At 39.6% G+C, this 10,586-nt stretch overlaps 1 protein-coding gene across 1 annotated transcript; it reads left to right on the forward strand.

Annotated features, from left to right (window-relative positions):
• Positions 1-110: 110 nt before the first annotated feature.
• On the forward strand, positions 111-2,780 carry LOC132464528 (liprin-beta-2-like). Its single transcript, XM_060060955.1, has 3 exons — positions 111-327; positions 858-1,046; positions 1,541-2,780. The coding sequence occupies exons 1-3, from the start codon at positions 250-252 to the stop codon at positions 1,844-1,846; spliced, it is 573 nt and encodes a 190-aa protein (XP_059916938.1). The 5' UTR covers positions 111-249; the 3' UTR covers positions 1,847-2,780.
• Positions 2,781-10,586: the final 7,806 nt, after the last annotated feature.

The following is a 10,586-nucleotide window of genomic DNA, read 5'->3' on the forward strand; positions in this document are numbered from 1 at the left end:
GTGTATGTGTGTGTGTGTGTGTGTGTGTGTGTGTGTGTGTGTGTGTGTGTGTGTGTGTGTGTGTGTGTGTGTGTGTGTGTGTGTGTGTGTGTGTGTGTGTGTGTGTGTGTGTGCGTGTGTGTGTGTGTGTGTGTGTGTGTGTGTGTGTGTGTGTGTGTGTGTGTGTGTGTGTGTGTGTGTGTGCGTGCGCGTGTGTGTTAGAACCAGCCTACCCCCAGTGAGGTGGTGCAGTGGTCCAACCACCGGGTGATGGAGTGGCTGCGCTCGGTGGACCTGGCGGAGTACGCCCCCAACCTCAGGGGCAGCGGCGTGCACGGGGGCCTCATTGTGAGTACACACACACACCTGCACACACACACCTGCACACACACACCTGCACACACAGCTACTCACACACCTACACACACACCTGCACACAAAGCTACACACACACCTACAGGCACACCTACACACACCTACACGCACACCTACAGGCACACCTACACACACCTACACACACCTACACGCACACCGACACACACACCTGCACACACACCTGCACACACACCTGCACACACCGACACACACACCTGCACGTCTTCCATTATCCTGGCTTCATATCAGGTTCAGGTTCATGTCAGGTTGTGGGACACCTCTATGCCAGCACTTCTGCCTTCTAGGCATTGTCAACTTGTTGACTTCTGTTTAGCGTGTGTGTCTCTCTTTGCCCCCAGATAAACTATAATTTAGTTTCCACATAGCAATGCAGACACACACACACACACACACACACTGACTGACTGACTGACTGACTGACTGACTGACTGACTGACTGACTGACTGACTGACTGACTGTTTTCATTTCCCTCCCCGTGGAGATCCTGGAGCCACGGTTCACCTCGGACACGCTGGCCCTGCTGCTGAACATCCCCCCCCAGAAGACCCTCCTCCGACGCCACCTGGCCTCCAACTTTGGCAGCCTGGTGGGGGGGCAGGCGGAGCGGGAGAAGAGGGAGTACATGGGGGCCGCCGGCTACACCCCCCTCAGCACCACCGCCAAGATCAGGGTGAGAGCGACAGCAGGGACCCCGCCGCAGAGAGCTCCAAGGCAATGTCACCGGATTAAAAAGGATTTAAAACCTTTTTGAATCAATGATGGCTTTGGCAATTGAGATGTGTTGATATGTGTTATATTTTGCATAGAGATATACATTATAGATGTGTCTGTTGAAGGTACAATATGTAGAACAAAGAAAAATTCCACATGCTCTAAAATACAGTCTTTTAGACACTGACTCTAAGGCTACCGGGATCTCTTTGTTCTTATACATTAGACTGGATCATTCTAGACGAACGTGCAGATCGCGCGTCTTGTTCCTTTTAGGAAGTGAAACTCTTCCCTACGACACAACGGCTGCTTATGAACAATGTACCCCCGCCCCACCCTGTCCCCCCCCCCCCCTGTCCGCCCCCCCCCTGTCCCCCCCCCCCCCCCTGTCCCCCGCCCCCCCCCCTGTCCCCCCCCCCCCTGTCCCCCCCCCCCCTGTCCCCCTCGCTGCAGCCGAAGAAGCTGGTCTTCTCCAACCTGACCCACCTCAGGAGACGACGTCCCGGCGACTCCACCGACTACATCTGCCCCCTGGACTCCTCCCTGCCTGCCTCCATGCCCCCGGCCTCCTCCATGGCCTCCTCCATGGCCCCCTCCGTCACCTCCTCCGTCACCTCCTCCGTCTCCTCCGCCGTCTCCCGGCCCGCCGCCAACGGGTCCCCGGGGCCGTCCTACGCCGCCTCCCGGGGCCTCAGCCCCGTCCTGGACCGGGAGCCCGGCCCCCGCGCCGCCCAGCAGGTGGGGCCCGGCGACAGTTGACCTGTGGCATCGCCACGGTGACGGTCGCCACGTCACTCGGAGCGCCATCGCAACCGAGCCCGCCAATCCCTCTTGACAGTACTAAGACGGCGTCATCACTACCACTACCACTGCTACCACCTTCTGCTTCTAATCCCATCATACCGCCGTGACAATTCCTCGCGCGCCTCCTCCCGGTGTTCCCGACCTACCCCTCCGACCTCCCCTCCCCGCCGACCCTGTGCCTTGGGATCTGCTCTCATCTTTTCTATTTCGAAGGGAAACCCCTTCCTTGATTGATCATGAGAGACACGGTTCCCTCCCGTGAAGGCTTTACTGTAAACCTTGCATACCTCAAACATAACAAAAGTCATTCCTACCCGACCTGCTCCAGCCTGGACTGACCCCCCCCCCCCCCCCCTGACCCCCCCCCCCCCCCCCCCCCCCCCCCTCCGTCGTGACCTGTGAACGACGTAGATGTAGAGCGTCTCCATAGACTCTAACAATCCCGTTCATGTACGATTACATTTTGGACATCCATTTCTGTATGACCTATGTGGGTTGGGCTGATAGTTCTTGCCTATCTCTGCACCCTTGCTATATCTATTTTGTAATTGTGTGTGTAATTCAGCCACAGAGTTCATTTTAAACAAATGTATTGTCCAACTAGTTCTGTATTGTGGAACTAGGACACAGAGTTGAAGAAATGAGCCGCGTGCAATATTTGCATACTTTTTTAAGAGGGATTTTATTTAATATTTATGTGAGCACAAAATAAATGAGAGGAACAGATATATGACACAGTGTGTAAGCTGAAAACATTTATTTTGTACTTTGATTTTCATATTTGATTGTTATAGTATTTTTATAGGTAAAAAAATACTCCTTCAATAAAAGAGGCTGTCCTGTGGTAATGGTAGATGTAAATCAATAAATATATATCCTACCCCTTTGACTTAAATATATAAATGTGTTTTTTTCTCTATTCTGTATGGTCACAATTTACGTGAGCATATGGATTGACTTTAAGGTTTAAGGCTTCCCTAAATATATTTTCAGTAAGTGGCAATCATATAAAGTTTAGCATTGTATATTATGTCAGATCATCAGGTCAAAGTAAGTGATTTGTTATTTCGCCATCTAATTATTTCTCCTTGTGATGAATAACTTGATGCCGGTAGTCTTCATCAAGTTATTCCGTTCACTTCCTTAAGAGAACATGAGAAGCAGGAACACGTGTGGCGTGCTGCTTTGTTAAACAACCTCATGCCAAGATGCCCCTGGCATGCAACCAGGGGACCCTGCATCAACTAACTCTGCCTCCATTATCATCCGTACCCTCTCTGGCTGCTCCCCCCTCACCACCACCCAACGCCATCACACAAGCCTCTCACATAAGACCGCTGTGCTTGGATTGAATAGGACTCCAATAAGGTAAACTAATGATACCTTGTTCTGGGTTTGAATAGGACTCCAATAAGGTAAACTAATGATACCTTGTTCTGGGTTTGCAGAGCATATGGCAGATGTGTCCTTCATTGGTGTTATTATTAATATTGTGAGATTGACAGGGTCCTAATATTAAATTCAGAATGCACTCAGAATAACACATGTGTGTGTTGCAGATGGCGGGAACCCTTTTAGAAATAGAAGCCCTATCTAACAGCATCAATAACCTCACAGTAAGTGTCCCCTTCCTCTAAACACTCATTCACTTATTTACACATATGAAGACAGTTGGTACCTTGCAATTTGATGCATAGTAAATCAATACTATACATACATTCAATAAATATTGCTGATGTTTCATTGAAAACTTTAGTGTGGGAACTTTTTAGTTTTCATTTATTTTAATGTCAAATATACATAAATAATAAGCAATTTATCTAAAGGATGTGTTTTGCTTGATACAATATGAAAGAAAACAAATTCATAATTTCTACAGGACGATGATAATTAAAGTATTGCAGGCAGTTTTCGGGCTAATAATTTGCTTCTTAACCAGCTGTAGAATGAAACTCCCTCTCCGCCTCCCACAACCGATCTAACCCTTTGCCACTCCCATGATGCTTTGCTTCCAGTACCTGCTACAGCTAGACCAGACACGGGAGGAGCTGAGACACTCTCAAATGGCTCTAGTTTGAAGGGACTCCCACTACTGACTCGCTAAGGGCTGCCAACGGACACCGATATCTGTTTCCTGACGTTACCCCCACACCTGTGCCTGAAGCCACGTCCTCCAGCCACAGATCACCTCAGTTGAAAACTTTTAAAAAAAATATATTCTCTGCAGAAATGTTAATATCAGATTTAAAACGTTTGAATAGATTTAATGTTTACTTGTTCTTTCAAAAAGTGGCATTGGGATATGTTTCTCACAACAGCTCTTCCTTGCTTCCAAAAGCCCTAAGCGTTAACTTTCTATCCAAATCCTTCGATGTGGGTTTGGGCCACATAGGCCCAAGCACTAGCCCATTCCTCATCCATAATGGAAGGTTGTTGTTTTATTCTCAGTATGTACTGAGATCATCTATCAAATGAACAATAAAACCAATAAAAATAAAAGGACCAATAAAAAACAACAGTGTTACCCCTTATGCTTTTTTCATGACGACCAAAGAAAAACAACAGTGTTACACCTTATGTTTTTTTTCCAGAGGATCAATAAAAAACAACAGTGTTACCCCTTGTGTTTTTTTTTTCATGGCGACCAAAGAAAAACAACGGTGTTACCATCTATGTTTTATTTGATAAATATCGACAGTGTTACCCCTTGTGTTTTTTTTCATGACGACCAATAAAAAACAACAGTAATACCCCTTATGGTTTTTTCATGGCGACCAAAGAAAAACAACGGTGTTACCATCTATGTTTTATTTGATAAATATCGACAGTGTTACCACTTATGTTTATTTCATGACGGCCGATAAAAACGACAGGGTTACCCCTTATGTTTTTTTTCATGACGACCAATAAAAAACAAGTTATTATGTTTTTTTTCATGACGACCAATAAAAAACAACAGTGATTCACCTTATGTTTTTTTTCATGACGACCAATAAAAAACAACAGTGTTACACCCTATGTTTTTTTTCCCAGAGGATCAATAAAAAACAACAGTGTTACCCCTTGTGTTTTTTTTTTCATGGCGACCAAAGAAAAACAACGGTGTTACCATCTATGTTTTATTTGATAAATATCGACAGTGTTACCCCTTGTGTTTTTTTTCATGACGACCAATAAAAAACAACGGTAATACCCCTTATGGTTTTTTCATGGCGACCAAAGAAAAACAACGGTGTTACCATCTATGTTTTATTTGATAAATATCGACAGTGTTACCCCTAAGTTTTATTTCATGACGGCCGATAAAAACGACAGGGTTACCCCTTATGTTTTTTTTCATGACGACCAATAAAAAACAAGTTATTATGTTTTTTTTCATGACGACCAATAAAAAACAACAGTGATTCACCTTATGTTTTTTTTCATGACGACCAAAAAAAAACAACAGTGTTACACCTTATGTTTTTTTTCATGACGACCAATAAAAAACAACAGTGTTACACCCTATGTTTTTTTTCATGACGACCAATAAAAAACAACAGTGTTACCCCTTGTGTTTTTTTTTTCATGACGACCAATAAAAAACAACGGTAATACCCCTTATGGTTTTTTCATGGCGACCAAAGAAAAACAACGGTGTTACCATCTATGTTTTATTTGATAAATATCGACAGTGTTACCCCTTATGTTTATTTCATGACGGCCGATAAAAACGACAGGGTTACCCCTTATGTTTTTTTTCATGACGACCAATAAAAAACAAGTTATTATGTTTTTTTTCATGACGACCAATAAAAAACAACAGTGATTCACCTTATGTTTTTTTTCATGACGACCAATAAAAAACAACAGTGTTACACCTTATGTTTTTTTTCATGACGACCAATAAAAAACAACAGTGTTACACCCTATGTTTTTTTTCATGACGACCAATAAAAAACAACAGTGTTACCCCTTATGTTTATTTCATGACGGCCGATAAAAACGACAGAGTTACCCCTTATGTTTCTTTTCATGACGACCAATAAAAAACAAGTTATTATGTTTTTTTTCATGACGACCAATAAAAAACAACAGTGTTACCCCTTATGTTTTTTTTCATGACGACCAATAAAAAAAAACAGTGCTACCCCTTATGTTTTTTTCATGAAGACCAATAAAAAACGACAGTGTCACACCCTCATGTTTCATTTGATAAAAACGACAGTGTTACCCCTCATGTTTCATTTGATAAAAACGACAGTGTTACCCCTTGTGTTTTTTTTCATGACGACCAAAGAAAAACAACAGTGTTACCCCGTGTGTTTTTTTTCATGACGACCAATAAAAAACAACAGTGTTACCCCTTATGTTTTTTTCATGAAGACCAATAAAAAACGACAGTGTCACCCCCTATGTTTTATTTGATAAATATCGACAGTGTTACCCCTTGTGTTTTTTTTCATGACGACCAATAAAAAACAACAGTGTTACCCCTTATGGTTTTTTTCATGACGACCAATAAAAAACGACAGTGTTTTTTTTCATGGCAACCAAAGAAAAACAACGGTGTTACCATCTATGTTTTATTTGATAAATATCGACAGTGTTACCCCTTATGTTTTTTTTCATGAAGACCAATAAAAAACGACAGTGTCACCCCTCATTTTTCATTTGATAAAAACGACAGTGTTATCAAATGAAACACTGTCCCCTATGTTTTAATTGATAAATATCGACAGTGTTACCCCTTAGGTTTTTTTAATGACGACCGATAAAAAACGACAATGTTACCCCTTATGTTTCATTTGATAAAAATGACAGTGTTACCCCTCATGTTTCATTTGATAAAAACGACAGTGTTACCCCTTGTGTTTTTTTTCATGACGACCAAAGAAAAACAACAGTGTCACCCCCTATGTTTTATTTGATAAAAATCGACAGTGTTACCCCTTATATTTATTTCATGACGGCCGATAAAAAACGACAGTGTAACCCCTTATGTTTTTTTTCATGACGACCAATAAAAAACGACAGTGTTACCCCTTATGTTTATTTTCATGACGACCAATAAAAACGACAGAGTTACCCCTTATGTTTCTTTTCATGACGACCAATAAAAAACAAGTTATTATGTTTTTTTTCATGACGACCAATAAAAAACAACAGTGTTACCCCTTATGTTTTTTTTCATGACGACCAATAAAAAAAAAACAGTGCTACCCCTTATGTTTTTTTCATGAAGACCAATAAAAAACGACAGTGTCACACCCTCATGTTTCATTTGATAAAAACGACAGTGTTACCCCTCATGTTTCATTTGATAAAAACGACAGTGTTACCCCTTGTGTTTTTTTTCATGACGACCAAAGAAAAACAACAGTGTTACCCCGTGTGTTTTTTTTCATGACGACCAATAAAAAACAACAGTGTTACCCCTTATGTTTTTTTCATGAAGACCAATAAAAAACGACAGTGTCACCCCCTATGTTTTATTTGATAAATATCGACAGTGTTACCCCTTGTGTTTTTTTTCATGACGACCAATAAAAAACAACAGTGTTACCCCTTATGGTTTTTTTCATGACGACCAATAAAAAACAACAGTGTTTTTTTTCATGGCAACCAAAGAAAAACAACGGTGTTACCATCTATGTTTTATTTGATAAATATCGACAGTGTTACCCCTTATGTTTTTTTTCATGAAGACCAATAAAAAACGACAGTGTCACCCCTCATTTTTCATTTGATAAAAACGACAGTGTTATCAAATGAAACACTGTCCCCTACGTTTTAATTGATAAATATCGACAGTGTTACCCCTTAGGTTTTTTTAATGACGACCGATAAAAAACGACAATGTTACCCCTTATGTTTCATTTGATAAAAATGACAGTGTTACCCCTCATGTTTCATTTGATAAAAACGACAGTGTTACCCCTTGTGTTTTTTTTCATGACGACCAAAGAAAAACAACAGTGTCACCCCCTATGTTTTATTTGATAAAAATCGACAGTGTTACCCCTTATATTTATTTCATGACGGCCGATAAAAAACGACAGTGTAACCCCTTATGTTTTTTTTCATGACGACCAATAAAAAACGACAGTGTTACCCCTCATGTTTATTTTCATGACGACCAATAAAAACCGACAGTGTTACCCCTTGTGCTTTTTTTCATGACGACCAAAGAAAACCATCAGTGTTACCCCCTATGTTTTTTTTCATTACAACCAATAAAAAACAACAGTGTTACCCCTTATGTTTCATTTGATAAAAACGACAATGTTACCCCTTGTGTTTTTTTTCATGACGACCAATAAAAAACGACAGTGTTACCCCTTATATTTTATTTGATAAAGACAACAGTGTTACCCCTTATGTTTTTTTTCATTACGACCAATAAAAAACAACAGTGTTAACCCTTATGTTTTTTTTCATGACGACCAATAAAAAACGACAGTGTTACCCCTTATGTGTTTTTCATGATGACCAAAGAAAAACAACAGTGTTACCCCTTATGTTTTTTTCCATGATGACCAATAAAAAAACAACAGTGTTACCCCTTATGTTTTTTTTCATTACGACCAATAAAAAACAACAGTGTTGCCCCTTATGTTTCATTTGATAAAAACGACAGTGTTACCCCTTATGTTTTTTTTCATGACGACCAATAAAAAACAAGTTATTATGTTTTTTTTCATGACGACCAATAAAAAACAACAGTGATTCACCTTATGTTTTTTTTCATGATGACCAATAAAAAACAACAGTGTTACACCTTATGTTTTTTTTCATGACGACCAATAAAAAACAACAGTGTTACACCCTATGTTTTTTTTCATGACGACCAATAAAAAACAACAGTGTTACCCCTTATGTTTATTTCATGACGGCCGATAAAAACGACAGAGTTACCCCTTATGTTTCTTTTCATGACGACCAATAAAAAACAAGTTATTATGTTTTTTTTCATGACGACCAATAAAAAACAACAGTGTTACCCCTTATGTTATTTTTCATGACGACCAATAAAAAAAAACAGTGCTACCCCTTATGTTTTTTTCATGAAGACCAATAAAAAACGACAGTGTCACACCCTCATGTTTCATTTGATAAAAACAACAGTGTTACCCCTCATGTTTCATTTGATAAAAACGACAGTGTTACCCCTTGTGTTTTTTTTCATGACGACCAAAGAAAAACAACAGTGTTACCCCGTGTGTTTTTTTTCATGACGACCAATAAAAAACGACAGTGTAACCCCTTATGTTTTTTTTCATGACGACCAATAAAAAACGACAGTGTTACCCCTCATGTTTATTTTCATGACGACCAATAAAAACCGACAGTGTTACCCCTTGTGCTTTTTTTCATGACGACCAAAGAAAACCATCAGTGTTACCCCCTATGTTTTTTTTCATTACAACCAATAAAAAACAACAGTGTTACCCCTTATGTTTCATTTGATAAAAACGACAATGTTACCCCTTGTGTTTTTTTTCATGACGACCAATAAAAAACGACAGTGTTACCCCTTATATTTTATTTGATAAAGACAACAGTGTTACCCCTTATGTTTTTTTTCATTACGACCAATAAAAAACAACAGTGTTAACCCTTGTTTTTTTTCATGACGACCAATAAAAAACGACAGTGTTACCCCTTATGTGTTTTTCATGATGACCAAAGAAAAACAACAGTGTTACCCCTTATGTTTTTTTTCATGATGACCAATAAAAAAACAACAGTGTTACCCCTTATGTTTTTTTTCATTACGACCAATAAAAAACAACAGTGTTGCCCCTTATGTTTCATTTGATAAAAACGACAGTGTTACCCCTTATGTTTTTTTTCATGACGACCAATAAAAAACAAGTTATTATGTTTTTTTTCATGACGACCAATAAAAAACAACAGTGATTCACCTTATGTTTTTTTTCATGACGACCAATAAAAAACAACAGTGTTACACCTTATGTTTTTTTTCATGACGACCAATAAAAAACAACAGTGTTACACCCTATGTTTTTTTTCATGACGACCAATAAAAAACAACAGTGTTACCCCTTATGTTTATTTCATGACGGCCGATAAAAACGACAGAGTTACCCCTTATGTTTCTTTTCATGACGACCAATAAAAAACAAGTTATTATGTTTTTTTTCATGACGACCAATAAAAAACAACAGTGTTACCCCTTATGTTTTTTTTCATGACGACCAATAAAAAAAAACAGTGCTACCCCTTATGTTTTTTTCATGAAGACCAATAAAAAACGACAGTGTCACACCCTCATGTTTCATTTGATAAAAACAACAGTGTTACCCCTCATGTTTCATTTGATAAAAACGACAGTGTTACCCCTTGTGTTTTTTTTCATGACGACCAAAGAAAAACAACAGTGTTACCCCGTGTGTTTTTTTTCATGACGACCAATAAAAAACAACAGTGTTACCCCTTATGTTTTTTTCATGAAGACCAATAAAAAACGACAGTGTCACCCCCTATGTTTTATTTGATAAATATCGACAGTGTTACCCCTTGTGTTTTTTTTCATGACGACCAATAAAAAACAACAGTGTTACCCCTTATGGTTTTTTTCATGACGACCAATAAAAAACGACAGTGTTTTTTTTCATGGCAACCAAAGAAAAACAACGGTGTTACCATCTATGTTTTATTTGATAAATATCGACAGTGTTACCCCTTATGT

Source organism: Gadus macrocephalus, chromosome 9 (genome assembly GCF_031168955.1).
Source record: "Gadus macrocephalus chromosome 9, ASM3116895v1".
In the NCBI taxonomy this organism is placed as follows: Eukaryota; Metazoa; Chordata; class Actinopteri; order Gadiformes; family Gadidae; genus Gadus; species Gadus macrocephalus.

What these genes read in the sequence shown, in the direction of transcription:
- LOC132464528 (XM_060060955.1), top strand. Translation starts at nt 250, where the DNA reads ATGGAGTGGCTGCGCTCGGTGGACCTGGCGGAGTACGCCCCCAACCTC. An exon ending in GCGTGCACGGGGGCCTCATT is followed by an intron (nt 328 to 857) that starts GTGAGTACACAC and finishes CTCCCCGTGGAG; the next exon opens with ATCCTGGAGCCACGGTTCAC. An exon ending in GCACCACCGCCAAGATCAGG is followed by an intron (nt 1,047 to 1,540) that starts GTGAGAGCGACA and finishes CCCTCGCTGCAG; the next exon opens with CCGAAGAAGCTGGTCTTCTC.